At 42.8% G+C, this 24108-nt stretch overlaps 1 protein-coding gene across 2 annotated transcripts in view; it reads right to left on the bottom strand.

Annotated features, from left to right (window-relative positions):
• The window catches only part of LARS2 (leucyl-tRNA synthetase 2, mitochondrial), a 159817-nt gene that overhangs the window by 68509 nt on the left and 67200 nt on the right, over window positions 1–24108 (bottom strand). For both annotated transcript variants that reach the window (XM_001147749.8, XM_009445342.5), the window contains 3 exons: window positions 21485–21628; window positions 6019–6126; window positions 3744–3903 (listed from right to left, as the gene is read on the bottom strand). In XM_001147749.8, coding sequence (XP_001147749.2) covers window positions 3744–3903; window positions 6019–6126; window positions 21485–21628 — 412 coding nt within the window. The remainder of the gene's footprint in view (window positions 1–3743; window positions 3904–6018; window positions 6127–21484; window positions 21629–24108) is intronic.

The following is a 24108-nucleotide window of genomic DNA, read 5'->3' as shown; positions in this document are numbered from 1 at the left end:
TTCACCAAGGCCGCAGTCCATATAACTAGTTCCTAGGGATACTGCATGGAAACAGGGCTCCGTGGTCAACTGGGTGTGACAAGAGTGCCTATGACTTCCTCTCTCAGACACTCACAGTGCACATTAGCACAGCAAAGGTTCTGAGAAGTCCAAAGCAAAGATACCTGTTTATTTTTGTTTATTCCAGATTTTTTGAGCACAGAAGCTTTTCCCTTCACATAACATCAAAGAATTCTACTTGAAACAGTTTGATGGAAAACCAAACCATTACCCCAGATTACAGATCTGCTCTCACCCTTTGTCCTCACCCCATATGGATACTATGGAGACAAGGACAAAACAGTAGTGAGCAATTAATTATTATTTAATGTCCTGGGGCTTCCAGGGAGGCTCTTGCTCTCTAATGTGCCTGTAATGTGTCAATAACAACAGAGTTCCAAGTTGTCCTTTGGAGAGACCTCATCTGCCCTTTCAGCAAAAAATGCATTGTGTAGATAGTTGGTGACTCAGAGCTGAAGTGTGTGGTTCCAAAGCCCCAGGGTTTGAATATTTTAATATTAGGAATGCAAGAAAAGATTTCAGGAAAAGACAGAACAGCTTCTAGAATTCTGATGATATTTCCCCATTGATGCCTTTTATGGCTTCTAGTTCCTATCAAGTCAGAGCTTACATAACATGACTTAAGTCAGATTTGGTCAGCTGAGAAAAGGAGGCGACGTCAATGATTATGGAAATAAACTAAATTTCAAGAGCTCTAGGGGAGCACCTTGCTTTTTTTCCTCTCTTAAAGGAATCTGTGCCAAATTAAGGATGCTAAGCACAAAACAGTACATTTAGTCAATAACATCGGCAACCCAGTTGGCCAGGCTAGAAATCAAGAAATCATCCAGGGATCCTCCACCCTCGCAGCCTTCCACAGACTTCTCAGACCTGTTCCCTCCCTCCATCCTGATCCCTGCTGTTCTGGGGGCCTCGCCATCTCTTTCCACAATTAATGGAGTCAGCCAGCCTGCCACTCTAGCATCACCCTGGCCACATGTGTCACTCTCCTCCACAGGGCCCCTCAAAGTTTCTTCTCTACCCACAAGGTCCTCCAAGACCACCTTGGCTGACAGCCCCAATACATGCTCTGCCAGGAAGGCTAAACTTACAAAGCTTACGTGACCTTCCTTAAGTCATATGGATGGATCTAGGACCAGAATCTTGGTCATCTCAGGCCAAATCAGGAGCCGATATGTAGAAATAAACTTAGCAACTACAGGAGCTCATGTTTGAGAATTGAAACTCCTGCAAGTGATAAATTTAGTCACAACTGTGTGCTGCCATGACACTCGGTGGTCACTGCTTCAACACAAATCATCCTTAAAATCTGACATTCAATGAAAAAAAATGAGGTGGTCAGCAATGGTAAATGACAGCAGTGATACAACATCCTGGTTTAAAATGTAATCCCAAAAGCCAGAAGAGGCATAAATCATACATTCCTAGGTAATCTGAATTCACCTTTTGGGAACATTGTATTACACTCAATGCACTGTACTGGCCTTCTGTGACTATGATGTCAAAAATCCAGGGACTTGATGTGCAAATTAATTTAGAGATTTTGAATATATTGACATCTGCAAAAAGAGTATTTCTACTCTGAAAATTAGAATTGGAAAATTTTACTGCCAAGTGTAATGTTCCATTTGGAATAATTTCAGAGATTATTAAAAAGAGGGGAGAAAGTAACTAAATGAGCCCTTCAAATGGAACATTACACTTGGCACTAAATTTGCCAAAATGAAATGACTAGGCCAGGTCAGGTGTGTCGATATCCATGTGTTCATGAAAACAGTGCTGTTTGCGTGTACTAAAAAAATTTCTCCGTTTCCTACATATGAAAATGTTTTGAATTTATACAGTGCCTTTCATCTCAGGAACTCCATCCTCTATAATTCGTTAGCTCATTAACAAATCATAGCTCCCCTATTAATAGTACCTTATTTGTGTCCCCAAATTAGCCATAAGAGAAAATGTAAGGGCTAGAGATGTTTACATGTTTTAGTTTTTCAATTTTAGATATTATTCAGCCACCATAGCCCTCAAGGAATATCAAATTGCTCATGAGAGTAAAACTATGAGATTTCCCTTTAAACTAAACAGTTGAAACATATCCAGTTTTTCTTTTGAGCAAGGAAAGAAAATAAACCTGAGAGAGATAGCTATATTGGGCTTTATAAGCATGCATAGAAATTTTAACTCAAAAGACTCTTTTCTCTATTTCAATACATATTGCAAAGAGGTGAAACTGAGAGGTGACATCTGCCTTGTGTGGGGCGAGTGGCATATGCATCTGGCTGTCCTCTGTTCTGCCTCTCTGGGGCATCCAGTTAAGACTGGAATGGCTCATCTATGCCCCACCAAGAGTGCATGCAGCAGGCTCTTTAGAAAGTGCTCACTGATTTGAATCCGGCTTTAATGGTCTAAGAAAACAAAGTCTTAAGCAGAGAGAAATTGGGATGACATTGTCTATCTCTCCAACCTAGTATTAGGAAATGTTTCATTCTGGTCATTTCAGAGATGGCAACTTAATATCATCATCCAAAACTTTTTTTAGTCAAATGCTATTTCAGACCCCAATAATTCAGATTGTATACTTTGGGTTGAAGTTTATAGTTCATGAAAGAGAATAGGGATGAGATATTTGTGGAAATATTTAAATTACTTCAGAGACTTATTTCTAACTTGGAACGGACTTCTTTTTGCCTACCCAGGCTTCATATCCCCTTATCTGGTAAGAGCCCTCAAGTTTGTTTTGGAGAGCTCCCTCTCCCTCCCTGGGGACAATCTTTGTGGTCTACCAAGGAAGGTGCCTGGCCTCTCTTTGCCAAGAAAGAGGCTGGGGGCCCCAGTTATAGCAGTCAAACACCTTTCCCTGCAAGAGGAGTCTTGAACCAAGTGCTTCAGGCTCTGAAGGCGGTGTTAGAGCAGAATTACTGACAGTGGCACTCAGGGGACTGTCTGTGAGTTCCTGTTCTCCAAACTCTTGGGGCTGCACTCTCCAAGTCCCCCTTCGGACTGCCTCTTCAGCTGTTCCTCTAGCAACGGGCTTCCCCACAGCCTTCCAATGTGTTCTCCTTTTCCTCTGGGTTAGTCAGAGATGGAATTTGTTGCTTGCAACCACAGAATCTTCAAATCTTCACAGACCAAGTACAACTTGATATGCCAATTCTAGGTCAGCTTGATCCATTCATAAAGCAGGTATGTTAAAAATCTGTATGGAGCAGGACACTGCTCAGATGACCACATGAATTCTTTAAAACAATAAAACTGAGTTGGAAAAGTTTGCTCTCATTCTTACTGGCTTCCCTTTGGTCTCTGACAGTGTAGTTTTAGTTGATGGTGAAATTATAAATTACGAGAAGATTCTATTCCTAATAGAATAGATTCCTATATCTTCTCCTAATTTACAACTAGGAGAAAAGAACTTTAGATTATACCGAAAGGGAGAGAGCTGAGCTTTCAATCAGAAGCTCAAGACACAGACAAACTAGTACCTCATGGAGAAACTAGGGGTAATAAAAATATTTTCAGAGCTCTTTTTTATCCTCATGTTTCAAAATAAAAACATAAAAAATCAGGCTAAGGCAAAGAACAACCCACGCAAGATGACATAGAGGAAAGGACCTTGAACTCTGGGAGGCGCCATCCAAATGTAAGGTAGCAATCCTACCACCTGAGCCGTTAACTTGCCAGCTCACCTTTGCCAGGGACAAGGGCCATCCTCAAGGCTTCCTTCAGAGAGCTGTGCCCATGTAGGAGTCTGTGGCTGGGCGAGATGGCCACGTGGGAGGTGCCATAAATGGCTTCAGGGGTGGCCGTATAGGCAGTCAGCTTTTCTCCTGTGGCTTGCCCATGAACCTGGTGGTAGGAAAGAAGAGTGATGTCATTTCTCAGTCCTCCCTTTGGGCTGTGTTGCTCCCTAACTGTATCCCCTTCCCCTTCCCTCCTCATTCCCCAACAGTGACCACAGCTCTGACCACTGGGCCAGGGGTGTGGGGATTGAGATGGTGCCTGGCAGAAGCTGAGAAGAGGATCACAGTTCCTCTTTCAGAAACACCCCCTACCACTTGCCCCACACCAGGCATGCAGGCATTCCCAAGTTGAAGGTGGTCCAAGAATGCTCAGAAAGATACTTTCCTGGTTTTTCTGGCTCCTTTGTTTACAAATCAAAAATAACTATTAGTGTTAGAGTGTTTGTGTTCTGAGAAAGAAGCTATATTTTCTTCAAGGATATAAGGGTAGAGTAAAAAAAAAAAAAGGCATCTACTTTTCTAACAAGAAAAACAGGCGCCAAGGTTATTACTGTTTTGAAGAGAGAAAGGATGGCCTGAGCTGAGTTCATGACTATGAGTCCCTAGAGCTGGTTAAAATGCCTTTTAAGGAAGAAGCACACATTAGCCATCCACTGAGTGCCAATTAATGTGACAGACATGGAGGACACAGAGTGGACAGGTGCTACTTCCTTCATGCATTTATTCAAACACATTGACAGAGTGCCAATGATGAACTAAAAGACAGTCTACCACTTGGCCTAACTGCCAATTAGGTGTCACCTATGGAGCCAGAATTGGGGACACAGAGGCACAGATGTGGCCTACCCTGTAGGACTGAGATGCTTCCTTCCTGAGACACTATGTTACCCCATCTTATTTTCAGGTGGTTCCAGGAATGGAGATAAAAACATGTTCACAGTAAAATGTTGGGCAAAGAAGAAAGTGTAGAAGATATTCCATACACAGTAGCTGGCAGGCCCAGAGACCCACACCGAATGCTAGTTAAGAAGCAAAGGCCTTCAACATGAGGACCAGACTCAGGCAAATGCAAAGGCCCTGAAAGAGATGGCCTTGCAGATTTAAACACAAGTCACAGCAGGACTGAATTTCAGAACTCTCACCACCTTCTTGGGAAAGCGGTAAGAGGAAAAGCTCAGTCCAGGATTTGTTATTGAAATGTTTCCAAAGTATACACTCCCTTATGGGAGGCTTTCCATGTTTGCAGTTGGAGTAAGTTGGATCACTTTTGTGAGGAGGCTGCACAGGGAATTATGAGCTGAGTGGCAAGCGGCAGGTGCTTGCAGACACCAGGTATGGTTGTCAACAGGCAAGAGTCTAGAAAGGAAGGCCAACTTTGTCTCAGCTGCTGCTTCCTCCTCCTAAAGGTTTTGACGGGGACGAAAGTGAGGGCAGGTTTGACGCTAAATGAACAGAGCAGAAAAGTCTTGATGACAGAAGGAGAAATCAGAAGGATAAAAAAAGAATGCCCAGGTAAAAAAAATATCAATAGAACAACTCTCTAGTCAGTAGAGACAGAGAAGTTTTAGGGACCCCTTCTAGAATAGGTGGGCCGTATGTTGTGACCTTTCAGCACTGTTTCCACAGCAGTTTCAAACATAATCCCTAAGCTCTAAGTCTATCTAGTTTTGAAATGATGTCACAGTTAGCTTCTGCTTCCCTGGCTTTTAATCTGCTTTGTGACATGAACCCCTTTGAGACTACAGTGAGAGTAATGGACCCATTGCTCAGGAAAATGCCCAAACATTTTGCACATAAAATTTCAGGGAGTTCATGGACCCCTGAAGACCCTCTGTGTCTGTGCTGTCCAATATGGTAGCCAGTAGCAATATGTGGCTATGAATCATAGCACTTGAAATATGGCTAATGTGTACTATAAATGTAGAACACAGATTTCAAAGACTGTACTAAAATGTAAACTCTTTCTTTAATAAATCATTTTTTATTGAGCCCATCTTGAAATGGAATCATTTTGGTTGTAATGGGTTAAATAAAATATGTTATTGAAATTCATTTCACCTGTTCTTTGCACTTTTAAAAAATGTGGCTACTAGAAAATTTAAAATTGTACACGTTTGGACTGTGGTGCTGTGGAGTCCCAAGTTGCTGGTTTACTCAATGAGTCCCAAATGTAGAGGCGATTTGTGATCATGAATTGCTGGAGCTGCTATTACTTAATCACCTTTAATGTGAAGTCCAGGTGGCAGCCCACACAGTCCCCGATCCAGTGGGCTTGCATGCCTTTTATTCCATACCATTCTGGAAGGTCTGCCAACGCGTCCTGCATGGCCTGTGCAAATGAAAGGAGAACAAAGAAGTAGAGGCACAAGGTTTATTTAAGAAAAAGCAAATGATTTGCGGCTTGTTAAGGTAGGAAAAGCAGGGACACTAAAGAAGATTCAGGATTTAGCTCTCTCCTTGTTCACTAAGTCAGAGGAAGCCAGGAAAGGTTAGAAACAGATGCATTCATTATGACTCAGTTCAGTGAGATGGGTTTGACCGATTTCGCTGTCCCAAGGGAGTCAAGGTTACACGGAAAGAAGAAAATTAACAAACAAAGGTCACAATTCACATCTTTGGCAAGTGTGTTTAGTACGTTCTCTCCCATAGTCTAGGAACTAAAAAAATTAAGTTCAAGTTTATGAATTTTGAAACTCTAAGTCATTCATGAGTGTTCCACAACTAAACAATATCATACATCGGACATTATAAATTTTATCTTTGCATTTAAAAAGTATTAATTTTATAAATATATAAGGGAAACATGACATTAATTTGTATAAACATTTGGCTACAGCACAAAGATTCCTATGTTAATGTGTGATAAAAAAAAAAAAAAAAAACCAGGCCAGGTGCAGTGGCTCACGCCTGTAATATCAGCACTTTGGCAGGCTGAGGTGGGCGGATCACCTGAGGTCAGGTGTTTGAGACCAGCCTGGCCAACGTGGTGAAACCCCGTCTCTACTAAAAATACAAAAATTAGCCAGGCGTGGTGGTGCTTGCCTGTAGTCCCAGGTACTTGGGAGGCTGAGGCAGGAGAATTGCTTGAACCCTGGAGCAGAGGTTGCAGTGAGCCGAGATTACACCACTGTACTGCAGCCTGGGTGACAGAGCAAGACTCTGTCTCAAAAAAAAAAAAAAAAAAAACAAAACAAAAACACACACACACACACACCCAAAGCATCTTTCATATTTGTCATCTATCTATGCAAACTATTGCTTTAAAATAATTCAATAGGCTATATACTTGTTTTATATGATCACCCATATTTCATTTTACAATAAAAATGTAAAGCAACAACAATGACAAAAACATAACTGCTAAGTTTGTTATTGTGTAGGCTGCAACTCTTAATCCCACAGTGCTCCTGATCTGAATTCAGAAAGTATGGCACAGGGAAATGTTGGCCTGTGATCTCTATGGCTCAACTGCAAACTCTGATTTTTCTTTATATTCCACACAGGGCCTGGCCCAAAGCCTAGAACTGTGCCTTATCTTGGGCAAATGCTCATTAAATTACCATTTAATTCCCTGTACTCAAGGGAGAGAATTAGAGAGCAGTACTACAGAAGCAGATCCCCAGGCATCTGGGAAGGGAAGTAATAACCTTTGCAGAATACTTCCTAAGTACCAGGCACTTTTATGTATGTTGCCTCATTTAATCTTCACATCAACAGCACAAGTCAAGTAGTAATACTCCACATCCCAGATGAGGAAACAAGTCTCAGAACTTTTCCCCAAGTCACTCCACAAGTATGGGATAGACCTGTGGAAGCAACACTTGTAGCAAGATGTAGCTGACTCCCAAGTCCATATTCAGTCTGATACTCTGCTATGCAATTACTACTTTATAACAACAGTTCTTAAATTCAGCTTTCCCATATCTGTATTTCAGATGGCTTCAGCTTATCATACTCTAACTAAAAGGCATGTATTAGAGATACATCTGCTTCTATTATCTTATTTATATTTTTATTTTATTCCTAGAAGGAAGACTCTGGTCATAGAGCCATGAGGCTGACATTGTCATCAAAATCCTCTCTCTTTATAGATGAGGACAGACAGGCCCAGGAGAGAGCAATCTGCCCCATATCACTTAGCTAATTGGAACCAGGCCTGAGACCACTGTACTCAGGTCTCTTGGTTCATTACTCAGCTTGAAAGGGGACAAACTTGCCACCACATCCCACTCCCTTCCCCACTAACACTAAGGAGTATAACCAGTCATAGGCTCAGTACAGTTTCAGAACACTGTGGGGTGACCCAGAGGCACAGGATCAACTGGCTTAAATGCCACACCAGATTGAGAGGCTGGAGATGCTGGTACCAATGGCAGCAATGGCTTAACCAGACCATTTTGGGAAAAGATTGTGGCTGTGCCCTTGTTCTCCCCTAATTTCTGCCTGAGCTTGGATCCCCGGCTTTCTCATTCAACTGTGAGTAACCTGATTCTCTTCTAATCAATTCCTCCTTGGCTTAAGTTAATCAGAGTAACTTTATGTTGTTTGCAACCAAGTTGCCTAACTAACATCAATGGATTATAAAAGTTTCAACATCCTGATACATATATATCTACATTAGCTGATACAGTAATGCCTTGATGTCATTGTAGCAAAAGTAGAAGATCTTGAATATGTTAATTATATACTAATATAATGTTAATAAACAATTAATCTTCTGATAAAATTAAGTACTCTAGAATGCTTTTCAATTTTTAGAGCAATGTAGGGGGTCTTAAATGTCAACGAGCACGCAAGTATATTATAAACTTTGAAAATGACCAATAGCTTTTCCTCTCCAAAGACCAATGAGGCTCCATTTAACTTCCAAGCAAATCCATATGTGGTCTAATGGGATCTGATGTCTTTCCATCATATCAAATCCACATTACATGATCTGAAAATTGGCTCAATCTCCCTGAGTCCAATTCTGATAGCACTTTACATCCATTCCTTTACCAGCATTACTGAGCCACTAGCGTATTCACCCTCTCACTGTGCTTTTTCTTCTAGATGTAATCGTCAAGGCTGGGAAACTTCTTATGGAGGTACCTTGCTTAAAATATTCAGATCTTGATGAGGATGACAGATTCAAATAGGATGAAATGTGAATGTTTTCATATGCTAATTCTGGAACAATGCCTGCTTAAAACCTAACCAAATCTATGAATATTGTGAAAAACCAAAAGAAATTTTTAAAATTAACTAAATGAAATCAACATCTCGAACAACTCTGCAAGCTCTTTTCGGTCCCCACTGTATAATAAACACATGATTAATGACTGTTTTCTGATGAACAGGGATTCAGAAAGTACCTTTTCCAATAGCTGCTGATAACCTCTCCTTCAATCCTGGGCTGGCCCAGAGCAGGGCTCCACCAGAATAAGATGTGAGCAGTTACGGTGCTACAGCTGTTTAAAGAGCTGTTTTTGTTTTTTTGGGGTTTTTGTTTAGTTTATATCCTTCTTTTTTTTTTTTTTTTTTTTTTAGTGTTGTAATTACAGTGATAGATGGTATTCGCTTCATTTCATGTCTTTACATCTGGCAGACAGCACTGGTATGTGTACCTCTTCCATATACTGGCAAATCTTAAAATCCCACTGGCTCACAGAATCCAAAAACCTGGGAAAATATCAGGTTTTTAGATTCTTTTTAAAAGTGCTATGAAACCTTTTTCAAATCGAATCTGAGGGAACCCAATATGTAAGAGTTGAAAGAAATGCCCTTTCTCTCCTCTAATTCCTCAATACTTCCCTATCGACTCCCAAGGCTTTGAAACACTTTGGAAATCATTAACTTATTCAATGCCTCTCATTTAATAAATTTTAAAAATGGGGTTCAGAGGTCATGTGATTTCCCTAAACTCCATCAGCAGCAGATCCAAGATAATGAATTATCCAGATCTTCTGATTATAAAGTTTCCCTGTGGTTGCTATTTGGCCTATATAGAAGTAATGTGGTTTGCAAAGGGGCCTTAAATCCGTTTGTGCTAGGATGTGTCTGAAAAGACTGCCACTGTCACTCTAGGGTACACCATCTGAACGAAGATGTTTGAAGAAATTGAAACAGAATTAGGCATTCATGAGTCAAGATGAGCCAGTGTTTAAGAACATGCACCAATAAAAGATGGGCTGAAGTAACATCCAATCAAAAAGGTTTTAGTAATACAAAATATAATCAGGAATAAGAGAGAGAAAGATTAAAACTAAAAAGCTGGGGATAAAAAGAGGATTAAATATAACGCGGCTAATATGACTTTCTCTTCAAAGAAGCAGAAGTAATGCTAAGAATAAATCCATACTTCCTAAGACAGAAAGTTGAGCTGAAGCATTAAGAACAAGGTACGACATGACCACAAATTAGAATTCTAGAAAAAGTGGGTTGAAAACATGATACGTTTTAGAAGACCCAGGTAAAAAAAAGTGCAAGCAAACTGAGAAGTACAGACCCTGTAAAACAAGTGGATGTATTAGCTACTAAGGGAAGGGTGGATAATCAAAAACCTTAAGAGCTGGACACAGATTTGAGAGAATGGAAGACACAAGATTGAACAACAACATCTAATTAAAATGTACACTTTTTAAAAGCTTGACACTTAGCATACTTATAAATCGGTATGATTTGATTTGCAATTATTTTTGAATTATGATTTATATATATTTTTCTAAAACTTATTCTTGTTGCCAAAATTTCTTTTTTTGGTGGGGGGGAAGGCACAATATATATTTAAGTTCTAAAAAAGGAAAACCAATTATGAAGGCAGCAAGATGTTTTAAAATATAGACATTCCCTCTAGAATATGCTGGAGGAATGACCTTTCTCTCGCACTCTAGTCCCCTGTCCTGCTTTGACTCTGGCATGAAGATTTATACATTAAAAAAACCCGGCCGGGCACAGTGACTCACCCCTGTAATCCCAGCACTTTGGGAGGCCAAGGCGAGCAGATCACGAGGTCAGGAGCTTGAGACCAGCCTGACCAACATGGTGAAACCCCGTCTCTAACAAAAATACAAAAATTAGCTGCGCATGGTGGCGGGCGCCTGTAATCCCAGCTGCTCGGGAGGCTGAGGCAGGAGAATCGCTTGAACCCAGGAGGCGGAGGTTCTAGTGAGCCGAGACAGTGCAATTGTACTCCAGCCTGGGTGACAGAGTGAGACTCTGTCTCAAAAAAACAAAAAACAAGAAAACCCATTTGGCATGATGTTTACCTTGTTTGACTTTAGAGAAGACATGACAAATACATAAATATAATAAAGCCTCCCCATGATAGCCCTGCGTCAACCTCTCATTGGAATGTGATATGTATTCCAAGCAAAATCCATTTGTTGTAGCATCACAATGCAAAACATTTATTTGCAAATACCACTGTGCTATCCAAGAATCTCAATTCCAATGCGGGTGCTGTTAACCCAGCAGGGAAATAATCCATTCGGAGCAAGGCATCCTGCTAATGATATATGACTTGCCAACAAGGTGTGGTTTCATGGGATTTCAGGGCAAGAGGAAAAGAGGCACCAAGCAGCCACACATACAAGTGCACAGCCCAGAGCTATGGGAAAGAGAGGGACAAACCAAGTGCTTTATAGAATAGCTTCCAATAAGAGGACTCCTATACATGTAAATGGTGTCACTGGTGCTAGAAAAGAAGGATGTGCTTTCTAGGTATGCCCATCAGGGAATGCCCTGGGGATTTCATTACACAGCCCCATGTACGTGATCTGTGGAAAAGGATGCAGTAAAGGGAACCAGGAAGTATGGCAGCAGCCAATTTGACTAATCTCTTCTTATCCACATATCCACTCAGGTTACACTTATCCATCTTTTCTTTCCCCCTCTGACCCACCTTTTCAGCAGCAGAACAATTCTAATTCCACTAACTTTGGAGAGAAGGTGACTACAGGTTCTCAAATGTCACCACCACACTGGTAAGAATGCAGATGATGAAGGCCAAACTCTCCTAATGACAGAGCCACCTGTCTGATGAGATTGCTTCTGATTCTCAGAGCCACCTATGTCACCTCCCTGCCCCTGGGTCTACAAGATAAGAGAGAGACTCCCACGGGAGAGGGAGGGAGTAGTCAAATAGCTACAACTCGAAAATTGTCCTCAGCCTAATCTGTGGCATTAGACTATCCTTGCCTGAAAAGTGGTCATATTATTCCAGGAAAGGAGAGTCTTGAGGGCAAGGCTGAAAGCTTTTATTGGTCTAATCATAAAAAACAAAATGGTAACAGCCATCCCAGGGGACATTCTACTCACTTACCTTCAAGTTGGAAGCCTCCCTATAGATTGAATATTTGCAAGAACATAAGACCATCCCTTTCGAAGACACTCAGGTCTAAAGAAGATGTGTAAATAAATGATGATCTAACCCGGATATCATGCCGTTTTATTTTATGATTATCAAAATGATAATAATCTTTATTTTTTTTTTTTTGAGATAGGGTCTCACTCTGTCGCCCAGGCTGAAGTGCAGTGGGGTGATCTTGGCTCACTGCAGCCTCGACCTCCTGGGGCTCAAGTGATCCTCCCACCTCAGCCTCCTGAGTAGCTGGGACTATAGGTACATACTATAGGTGAACACCACCACATGCAGTTAATTTTTGTATTTCTTGTAGAGATGAGGTTTGCCAGTTGCCCAGGCTGGTCTTGAACTCCTGGGCTCAAGCGATCTACCCACCTTGGCCACCTTGTTGAGATTACAGGCATGAGCCACCTTGCCCAGCAATAATCTTTTTATGGAAAATTTGGAAGAGAAGAAAATTAACAATTACCCACAATTGGTCAAAATACCCAGGGAGATGACTATTAATATTTTGTTTTATATCTTTCCATCCTACTTACATCGCATCTTCTATTCACTCTAAGACATACATTTTCCCAAAAACTCTGACACTGGGACATGTCTTACAATCAGTGGTATCTTACAATATATTGAGAGCATTTTTCTTTCTTAATGGAGCATTCAATTTAAAACTAATCATGTCAGGATTGATAAAATCTTGTATGTGTGTTTATATATATGCTTTTACATAGTTAAAAGCATGTTGTTAATATACTCTTTTAAAACTACAGACTGTATTTTACCTGAGTTTTCAACTTATTACAGCTCTACTGTCTCTATTTTGAACAAATCTGACACTTAGAGCTAGCCATCTGGTAGCAGTAAGCAAATACACAGAGAAGTGGAAAGGTGCTGTGGAAAAGTGTCTCTCTGCATAACAGAATGGTTATTTTGAAAAACACAGTATTGACATGTATGTATCTGTTAATGACTATTTGCTTCCTTCATAGCAGCAGCCATTGGATCAGTCTTTACTGGTCTCTCTGCAGCTGGGCTCAGAAGAACCCAGGGTAAGGACAGAGCATTGGAGTAAATAATGACAAAAGCAAGACAGAGAGGACAATGAGTCAATTCCACCAAGAACAAAACAGAAAACCTCTAATCACCACACTTTCCATTACCTGGCCATTTGTGCCCATTCTGTACTTACTGCATTTCCTATCGCTAATGTGCTGCCTTCCTGCGACACACGCTGACTGGCTATTGTCTGCACATGATTCTCAGAAATACTCGGTTGCTTGGGAACTGTCCCCAAGAGCAGGGGTAAAGAATGCAGGTGAAACCCCGTCTCTACTAAAAATACAAAAATTAGCCGGGCATGGTGGCAGGCGCCTGTAATCCCAGCTACTCAGGAGGCTGAAGCAGGAGAATCACTTGAATCTGGGAGGTGGAGGTTGCAGTGAGCCGAGATTGTACCACTGCACTCCAGCCTGGGAGACAGAGTGAGATTCGGTCTCAAATAATAATAATAATAAAGAAGGCAGGACTGGGACTGAGGAGACCCAAGTTGGGTTCTGGGCCTTCCCTGCTCTTGGCACCTCAATTATATAATAAGATGTGGGCTGGGTCAGCAATTTTCAAGGATGGGACACACACCTCAGGATGGCAATCAGCCCCCTGGGAAGGAGTGAGAAGGACATGATGTGGGCTGCTCAAAATAAAGCAACACCTTATTCATTTATTTTAATTTGTTTCTAGACATCATATTGATTTTGCAATTTCAAGCAGCAGTAAATGCAGGCATGAGGGGTTTTCTGTTTATTTGCTTTTATGTTTTTCAGATCAGGGCAGGGATTAAAAAGAGACCCGAGCTAAATGCTCTCTCAAGTTTCTTCTAGCTTTGAAGTTCAAATAACTCTCCAAGCTGAAGAGGTTCATTGGTGACACTCACCAGGCCTGTGCAGCGATCCCTGAGACCCCTCAACAAGAGGCTAAATACATCTCTTCCCATGGAGTCCAGGCTGACACCTCAAGAAGACCTGTACACCCAAGAAACAGGAGCTCAAAAAGGCCACTCAGGGTTCAAAAGGAACACAAAATGCTTTTCTATCTTTATGGTTCCTGATCAAATTTACAATGTATTTCATTGTCCATATACCATAAGAAGTATACTATTAAATTATTTCTTCCATTTTTCCTTTGCAGTCATTCCATCTTGGAAACAAAACATGAAAACCTTTCTCTTTGCAGAGCAGGTTGCTGACCCAGAGACTGCAGAAGTTTTCTTTTATTCTCATACATCTGGAGTACGTGTACCAAGCATACCTGTCTTTATTTCCCTGACAGGGAGGGACAGTGGAGTGTGCGCAAGAAGTCAGGGCTAAGGGAAATGAGATGATGATAGAGAATTGACCTAATAGAGACTACATACAGATGTGACTAGGCATTGGTGGGGGACATCTGGGAGGTCAGCAGGAAGGCCCTGCATTCAGGGAGGGAAACTTGATGGCCTATACTGTCTCTGTACCATTTAGAAACACCACTGGTTTCTGAATCCCAGAGCGAAGGCCCAGCCCTGTACCAACCCCTGGAGGACCTTTCCTGGAGGAAGTTCCCTCTCAGGCCTGCTGAGAGCCAGCCAGGTGCCTCCTCCCAGCATCTCGCCTTGGCCCCGGGCTGTTATTAAAGATTTTACTCCCTCTATTCAGGCAGCTTTTTGCTCGCCTGGGAAGTGACAGGGAAAAGCCAGCCTCAAGTTGTCTACTTTTCTGTGGCCTCTGTGCCCTTCCTACCCCTGCCCAGTCCCATCCCTAGAAGGACTTCTGAGGGGCTGGCTCTCCCAGTAACAACTTCCACCTGGTCCCTGTGGCACTGGCCACTCTGGCCAGCAATCATGCTGAGGAGGGCTGAGAGCATAGGATGGAGGATAGAAAAGCAGAGAGTTCAGTTTAGAATAGCTTAGGAGAGAAAAGACGCTGGAGAGGCAGGGAAAACAGAAAACAGAAGCAGGAGATATTATGTAAGAAGGAGCAGAATTTAACTATTAATTAGCTTTGTGAGACAGGGAGTCAAAACCAGATCCCTGGGACTGGGAGCAGAATCTACTGTAGCCAAGAGAAGAGACAGCCCCAGCATGAGGGAGAATCCTGGCAGGGAGGCTGAGGGCTCTGAGGGTGTGGCTCAGCACTGGTCTGAGAATAGGGGTCCAGAGCCGGCATGGGCTCTGGCCTCCTACCCCACAGTATCTAATCATTTTTAAAGTGAGGAGGGATAAGGCCACCCTCAGCCCTGTCTGACCACAGAGGGGCATGGTGGGGATAAATGCAGTAAGAGCTTCGAAGCCACAGAGCTTTTAAGAAAAAGCCCTCATTGTAGATAAACCCAAGCAGCATCATCATCACCAAATCCCAGCCCTGGCCTGGTCCTCAGAGCCCTGCAGAGAAGCTGACAGTTTGCTAAACATTTCTCACTTGCTCCTCTCAGTTCTGTCATTTTGCCTCTTCTGCCAACATCTAATTTGTGCTGCCGCCCCACCCCCTTAGAAGGCGCAGTATGCACACACAGGAGGAGGAAGTGCTTTGACGCACAAACAGGAGGAGGTGCTTTCTTGAGGTCAGAGGGCAGAGTAGGGTCAAGTTACCAAACTTCTCTAACAATTCCTTTGCAAAGCTTCTAGAGCAACACAGGAGTGACAGGGGTGAAGGGGATTAAGGGGACGATGTGACTGGAGAGGCACTTCCTGGTGCTACCTGTGACCCAGCCTCTGTTCTGGGGCTGAGACAGGATCTGAAGTTACGAGCAGAAAGCCAGGCAAGAGGCCCAATTTCTAGAGGGCAGCCAAATGCTTTCATAAGTATCCCAGTGCCTCAGAGGTGGAACAAAGGTCCCCCTAACGGTCTTCATTCCAGAGTTCAGATGACTCTTGGAGGCTGGACCCTGCCTCACTGCTTCTCTGAGGCTGTCTCTTCGCTCTAACATCCTCCGCCACCTCCTCCAAAGAACTCCTGGCACAAACTTCCCTTCTCTCCCCTCACCTCCTCTTTCCTCCAGCCCCATGTGTGCATGCTCTGCAGGGTAAAACAAGACCAGTGTGTTCTGGTAAAGGTACCTCTGCTTTACCCACAAGCTCACAGGTGAAATCAGGAGGACAGGAACAAAGAGGGCAGGAAAATGGGCGCTTATTACCTCCAGTGCCCACTGATTTCATAATGGCTCACTGTTGCCCATCTGCTTCTCACCAGCAGAAGTTCATCCTACTTAGAAATACTTGATGAAGAATAAGGTTTCCTGCACATCTGGAGGGCAAGAAGATGCTCCCTTGTAGACATTCTGTGCTTCCTATCTTTCACCACTTCCTCAGTGATACCTCCTTAGACCGCTGGGCAGATTTGGGGCTCCTCCTCCTCGTCTCCCCTGCACTCTTTTGCAGGAGATGTGACAGCTCATGTCTACCACTGTCTGTGGCACTAAAGTCTAAGCTCCTTAAGAGCAGAGACCTCAGCTGCTCTGTCTGTATTCTTAGCACCCTGCCTAGGGTCTGGCCAGGCACTCAATAACATCTCAGGAAAAAAAAAAAATGAATGAATTCAGACCACAGAGAAGGAGGAGAGACTGCGGGTTAACAGCTCAGCTGCTCAGATTTGAATCCCCATGCTATTACTTATTACTAGTATGAGCCTCAGTCTGCTCATCATTAAAATGAAGATAAGAGGAGTACCTACCCTCAAAAGATTAAAGTGAGGGTTCAGTAAGATGGTACAAAGAAAGGCCTGAGCCCTGATCTGAGATAATCAGGTAGGAAATGAGAGGCAAACACAGACTTTGTATTACAGCAGCTGTCAAGTAACTCCTGAAAACATAACCACCAATTTGGTATGGGGGTTGACTAAGCACCATGAAGGCATGTTTATGTCCATTTAACACCAAGGAGGGGCGCGTGCATGGTGCCCAGGGGCTGAAAGCCTGCAATGCAGCCGAGAGGGGCCAGCGGAGTCAGCAGGAGAAATCAAAATCACAACTCTAATAGACAAGTTCAAATGGGAGGCCTTCTCTCTATTTGCCTCTCCTTCCAATTGTCACTCTGCTGCCAGGACTGAGGCATTCCATCAGACTCTGAATCCCTTTCGCTTGCTGTATACAAGGCTCCAATCCATCCTCCTCCCCTTGCTCTCACCTCAGCAGTGCTGCCCACAAGACACCGCCCACACAGCTCTGCCAAGACTAATTCATGTTCTTCAGATACTCCTACTGCAAGTTTTCTTTTTCACAGAATGAGTGGCTGAAATCACTTTTAATGTTTCACAAAGCAAACAATCCTAGGAGGACTGGGTGGGGGGTAAGAGGAGAAAAATCAAATATATCACAGAACAGCCTGAATAAAGCATCTTTATCTTGCTGGGTTCTCTGTAATTTTCACATCAGGCACTGTCTTTAAAATTAGGAAGTTAAGTGAATGAAAGGAGGGCTCCTTCACAGCCATGCTCCCAAGAAGACCACAGTCATACATCACAGAGGCAGCCCACAGAGCTGCAAAACGAGATGCAAATACAAAGCTCTAAAGATAACTGTGCGGGCACAGCTCACTGCCTATCCCAGCACCTACTGCCCATCCTCTTCCCCCCTCCAGCTCAACTACAGAAGCTAAAAAGCCCAAGCCTGCTTTCCTAGTCTCCCTTGAAGCTGGAGGTGGCCAAAACACACTTGGGGCTAACAGGACATCAGTGGAATTCTACTGGGGATTTTTGAGGAAGTTTTTGTTTTCTAGACAAAAGGAACAGTTTTTGGCACTGCCCCTTCTGCTTCTTTCTTTCTTTCTTTCTTTCTTTCTTTTGGTAGAAATTGGGGTCTCGATATTGCCTAAGCTGGTCTTGAACTCCTAGGCTCAAGTGATCCTCCCACTTCATCCTCCCAAAGTGCTGAGATTACAGGCATGAGCCACGGTACCCAGCCCTTTTCTTCCTGTTCTGAATGGAGACACGATGTCTGGAGCTGCAGCAACCATCTTGCCATAAGGTGACAGGAAGAAAGGGCCAAGAGAACTACTGAGATGACAACCCAGAACCCTATCCCAGTTCAGTCTTGGCAGCCTGTTACGTGGGTACAGTAATTTCCCATTTGTTTAAGCCACCATTTCTCAGGTTTCCAGCTGCTTGCAGCTGAAAGCATTACTAACTGATTCAACATCTCAATCTTATCTATATATAGCAGGACTTCTTCACTAACTCAAGACGATTTTTATCATACCAGGTTTTAAAATAGATGTCCTATCTCACTCAATCTTTGAAGTTTTGGACCTAATTTCCCAAATAATTTCCCATATAATCCAAATAGTAATTTTCCTATTATTTCATATCTCTACTCAAATATCTCCTGGCCATTTCAAACTGAAAAGGGTCAGGACTATGTCTCTTCCAGGACTCCCTGTGTGCTATTCAAGCCACGGCTTCCTTGATGTTACCATCTCCTACATACTCTCCTCCAATTTATTACCAAGCTCTATGGATTTTGCCACCTGAGTATTTTTCTAACCTACTCACTTCTCTCTACTATTCTCACCCACATCTAAAATTTGCATGCCTGGACCATTGCAATAGCTTTCTAACTGGTCTCTCTGCATCCACACTTGCCCTTCCTTCCACAGTGATCTTATAAAAACATAAATCTGACCATGCCATTCCCTTCCTTAGAATCCTTTAGTGGTTTCCTATGGTCCCCATGGTTAAAGTGCAAATTCCTTAAGACCTAAAGGCCTTGCCTGATCTAGCCCCTAAACATCTCTCCAGCCCTATCTTGAGCCTTTCTGCTTGGCTCTTTTCGCTTAAGCTACAGTGTCCTTTTAGTTTTTCAAACCTATCATATACTTTTCTGTTTTAAGGCCACTACACATGCTGTTCACTACATAGGTGTGTGAGGGGGGAGCTTCCCTGAAGTTTCATGTCTACCTAACCCTTACTTATCCATCTGTAGCCCCAAAGAGTGGATTTTTCATTTCAGATATTAAATTTTTATATTCTAGATTTCTAACTGCTTCATTAAAAAAAAAAAAAGTTTCTACTCTCTCCTGAGATTCCTCATCTGTTCATTCATTAAGACCATGTTTTCCTTTAAGTCCCAGACCATTTATATAATAGATGTCTTTGGCTTTATTTACTAATTCCAACATCTGGGTCATCTCAGGATCTATTTCTATTGGAATGCCTTTTTTTCCCCCTTGATTTTAGGCCATAATTTCCTGCTTCTTTTCAAGTCTAGTAAATTTTAATTATATGTTGGACATTGCAGATACAACCTTGGGAGTCTGGATTACATTGTCTCCCTTTAAAGATGTTGAGTTTTGTTCTGTAAGTTCCTTTTGAACCACTCAGGCTTATTTTATTTTTTATTAAAATGAGTCTATTTTGATTTTGTCGTTAGTCTTAGGGTGTCATCCCTACTCTAATACATGGCCTTTTTGGGGGTCTCAACTATATACCCTTGGCTGAGTCATAATGCCAATGTTTTCCAGTACTGCACAGCCCCCTCATGTCTGTGTCTCTGTTCTGTTCTCAGACCCATAGCACTGTTCTCTGTTAGGCTTCATGGAGTCTTACTCTCCCTCTTCTCCAGATTTTCAGAGTAAACCAAGTGCTGACTTCAAAAGACAGTTTTTTCAATACATCTGCACAGGAGTTCAGCAAGAACCAGGTGAGTCACCATGGTAACTAACCATTTCCACTGAACAGTTGAAAATTCACAGCTGACAATTTAAAGAATAATGCTCCTCAGTTAGGTTATTACATTTTCAACTAGAGGCAGAGGTCAAAACAAAAGAGCTAATTAGGTGGACTTTCCAACAATGCCTATAACAGAATCATCTGACAGGTCCAAGAGGTAACCAAGCATCCTTCCCAGTAATGTAGTGGACCCCAACTGTCAGCAGACAGGGGCTCCCACTGCTTGGGGTGATAGAGAATGCAACATCCTCAGCTTTGTTCTTCACATTCAGTCTCCAATATTGCTGTGCTTAAAAGGAGCAAGGCACCATGTTAACAAGTTCTAATGAGCACCTCTCCAAATCCATATGCTATTCTCTGCTGCATTCAGAATAAATGAAAATGGAAAAACAACCTCATTTAAGACATGTCTTTTATGTGAGAAAACTAGAGGTCATATTTCTGTATGGCATTGGTATTGTGAGTTGGCGTCCTACAATTCTAATTCACAAAGTTTTGTAGCGACCACGGGATATTGAGAACCTTGTGCTTTCTTTGCATATAAGAACAACAGTATTGGATCTAACCCAGAGTCCATTTCAGTTGATACTCACAAAGCAACTCACAGGCCACCATGGAAGGGGACAACTATCCTTCTTATGGTGACTACCACAGGGGAAGAACAACATGACATGCCATAAGTAGTCCTTCATGATGCCCTTACCTTTTCAGACCCTACTTATGTCCAGTCTCATGCATGCATAAGAATACAAAGGTCACCAAATTGCCATGTGAATGTCCCTAATTTGCTTTAACCATTTCTCTCTGGAGTTTCAGGGAGTGACCCCTCAACTCCAGCACCTTGAAACTTGGTAAGCTCAAAGGGCACATTGCACAGAGTGGTTCCAGTACCTACAGAACTGATTTTTTGTCCAGGCTCTTGGTGACTTAATAAGCAAGCCCCTGCTTTCAATGATTGGTTTTGCCTTGAATCTCTGAACATGGAAAGAGCTAGAAGACACCTTAAAGACTGCTTGGTCCAACCTGCTCATTGTATTGATGAGAAAACTAAGGCCCAAGAACCAGTTTATCAAGCTTTAGCGCCTGGCTTAGTTCATTTTCACTTGGCCTTCTCTCATGGAGGCCGGCCATCTCTTCAATTCTTTTAGATAATCTCTTCTGGACCTCCATTGAAAAATTTAAGCATGTGAAGTCTAGAGTTGGGTGGGAAAGACATGCACCAAAGTTAATAAACCAAAAGTCCATTTACTTATCTGAGATTTCATTCTATCTTTCTGGAGGTCTCATCAGAACTACACAGTTGAAGACACTTTTCTCTCTCTTTTTTTAAAGGCCCCCCTCTCTCTTTTTTAAAGCTTTATCACTGATATAATTATGGATGATTTTTGACCTCTGTGGCAGTAAGTTGAAACGTCAGCAAACAATGGCCTACAATGACCTCTAGGTGCTATACTTGACTTACAGTTGAAGATACCAGCCCATCACCAGCTAAGTGAGTGATGAGGCTCAGCTGCTTCCTGTCTGTACATCCATGGCTCCCAGCCCTTCCTAGAGCTCAACCCCAACAGTGAGGCTCTCTCATACCCAGAAGCCTTTGGTGTTGCCTGCCAGCATGTAAGGCATTAGTGGGGAGCCTCCAGGCTGACACTCACCTTTGCATAAGCGGTTGTCTTAATAAACCATTGTCTGAGGTACTTCTGTTCCACCTTTGCTCCAGAACGCCATGAACAGCCATGTTCATCCACCTGCTCATTGGCAAGCACTGTTTGATCCACTGGGTCCCAGTTAACCAGGGCCTGTATAATTCATGAAACAAAATGGCACAATCTGGTGAGTACTCTTTTTTTTTTTTTTTTTGACATGGAGTGTCGCACTGTCGCCTGGGCTAGAGTGCAGTGGTGTGATCTCGACTCACTGCAACCTCCACCTCCTAGGTTCCTGTGATTCTCCTGCCTCAGCCCAAGTAGCTGGGATTACAGGTGCCCACCACCACACCTGACTAATTTTGTATTTTTAGTTGAGATGGGGTTTCACTCTGTTGGCCAGGCTGGTCTCAAATGCCTGACGTCGTGATCCACCCGTTTTGGCCTCCCAAAGTGCTGGGATTACAGGCGTGAGCCACTGTGCCTGACCTAGGTGAGTACTCATTTTATGAGACCATCCTGAGGTTTCTTACGTGGGAGAGGGCCTGCAAATGCAATGACTCTGCTCCGTGGAGTACTGCTTGTTAAAGAAACCACTTGCAAGTTGTACAAAAAACACATTAATTTCCTCTGTGCTTCCATCTTATTACAATAGGCTTGGGAAGGAAGCCTTTAAGGATGTGTCTAACTCAACTTTGGTATCTTATATGAAAGGATGAACTTATAGGATGGAAAATTTTAGCAAGCAGAATAAAAGAAGAAAAAATGGTACCTATTTAAAATTTGACAGAATAGGATTATTTTAGGGAAATAAATCTTCAGTGTACAACTCGATACATTTTTACAGTTACATACTCATGTAACCATCACTCATTTCAAGATAAAGCACATTTCCAGCACCCTAGAAAACTCTGTTGTGCCTTCTACCAATCAATACCTGCCCCCACAATGGTAGCTGTTCTGAGCTCTGTCTCCATGGATTCATTCAGCTGATAGAGCACATAAAACATGTAGTCTTAACTATTATGAAGATTCATTATCTCATAGAGTTCTAGTTAGTGTCTATCTTCATTTAAAATAAATACCTCTGCCATCTACATTCACACCTTTATGACATTCAGGTACCACTTGGTACAAAGAAGGGAATGAGTACAGAGGGGTGTGTTGGGGACTTAAAATATCCTGACTTCATACACATTTTTTGTAATTTTTTTTTTCTTTGAGACAGAGTTTTGCTCTTATTGCCCAGGCTGGATTGCAATGGTTGCAATCTTGGCTCACTGCAACCTCTGCCTCCTGGGTTCAAGCGATTCTCCCGCCTCAGCCTCCTGGGTAGCTGGGATTACAGGCATGTGCCACCAGGCCCAGCTAATTTTGTATTTTTAGTAGAGATGAGATTTCACTATATTGGTCAGGTTGGTCTCGAACTCTTGACCTCAGGTGATCCACCCGCCTTGGCCTCCCAAAGTATTGGGATTACAGGCGTGAGCCACCAGGCCTAGCCGTAAAATTTTTAATACGCAATTCTAATAAGAGATTGTGTTCACTATTACCCATTTGCCCCTCCAGACCCTCTTCCTGCCCTGATCTGTGGCCCAAGAAGTTGACCTCTGCGACCTGCATTCCCTTGGACCCTTATCTTCCGGTTGGGTTCAACCAATGACAGGCACACTGGCTGCTTCCTGGCCATGGGCTAGCAGGGGTCATGTGCCTCTAGTGAAGGTCATCACCTCTGTTGGGCAGGTCTCTTGTGCTGCTAAAGCTACTGCTCTCCCAGGTTCTATTAACTGCCCCCTGACATTGCCCCTGCAGCCTACAGGCAGCAAAGGCATCCTTCTGCTGCCAGGGTCAAACGCACTGCCGTCCCTTCTGAGTTTCCCTGAACTCCACACAAATAGTCCTTCATCAAATTGTCTTCAATGACTCCTTTCGGGTGTGCTCTCTCTTTCCTGCTGGGACCCTGACTGATCCAGAGACATGTCTAAAAGTTACATAAAAAGTAGGGGTGAGGGGAGGCTAACCTATCTGTGGGTTGTAATTTGTGGGCTGCGATTTTACATATAGAAGCAGTACCCCCATTGGAAAATTTAAGTATGTGAAGTCTAGAGTTGGGTGGGAAAGACATGCATTTGTTTCCCTTCTAAGATAGGGTCCCCAAAAGCCTTGACTTAATAAGCACATAGACACAAAATATGGGACAAAAGTACCTTAGATCTAAAAACTTTAATGAACCAAAGGTCCATTTCCTTATCTATTATCCCTGCCTGTATTAGGGGGTTGGAGAGAAGGGTACCACTTAATTATTTCTTCTTTTTTTTGAGACAGGGTCTCACTCTGTCACCCAGGCAGGGGTGCAGTGGCACAATCTCAGCTCACTGCAACCTCTGCCTCCTGGGTTCAAGTGATTCCCCTGCCTCAGCCTCCCGAGTAGCGGGGACTCTAGGCGCCCACCACCACGCCCAGCTAATTTTTGTATTTTTAGTAGAGACAGGGTTTCACCGTGTTGGCCAGGCTGGTCTCGAACTCCTGACCTCAGGTGATCTGCCTGCTTCAGCCTCCCAAAGTGCTGGGATTACAGGCGTGAGTCACCACACCCAGTCTTAATTATTTCTTTTAAAACAATTATTAACTGA

Source organism: Pan troglodytes, chromosome 2 (genome assembly GCF_028858775.2).
Source record: "Pan troglodytes isolate AG18354 chromosome 2, NHGRI_mPanTro3-v2.0_pri, whole genome shotgun sequence".
Taxonomy (NCBI): Eukaryota; Metazoa; Chordata; class Mammalia; order Primates; family Hominidae; genus Pan; species Pan troglodytes.
This window is presented reverse-complemented; position numbering and strand designations above follow the sequence as displayed.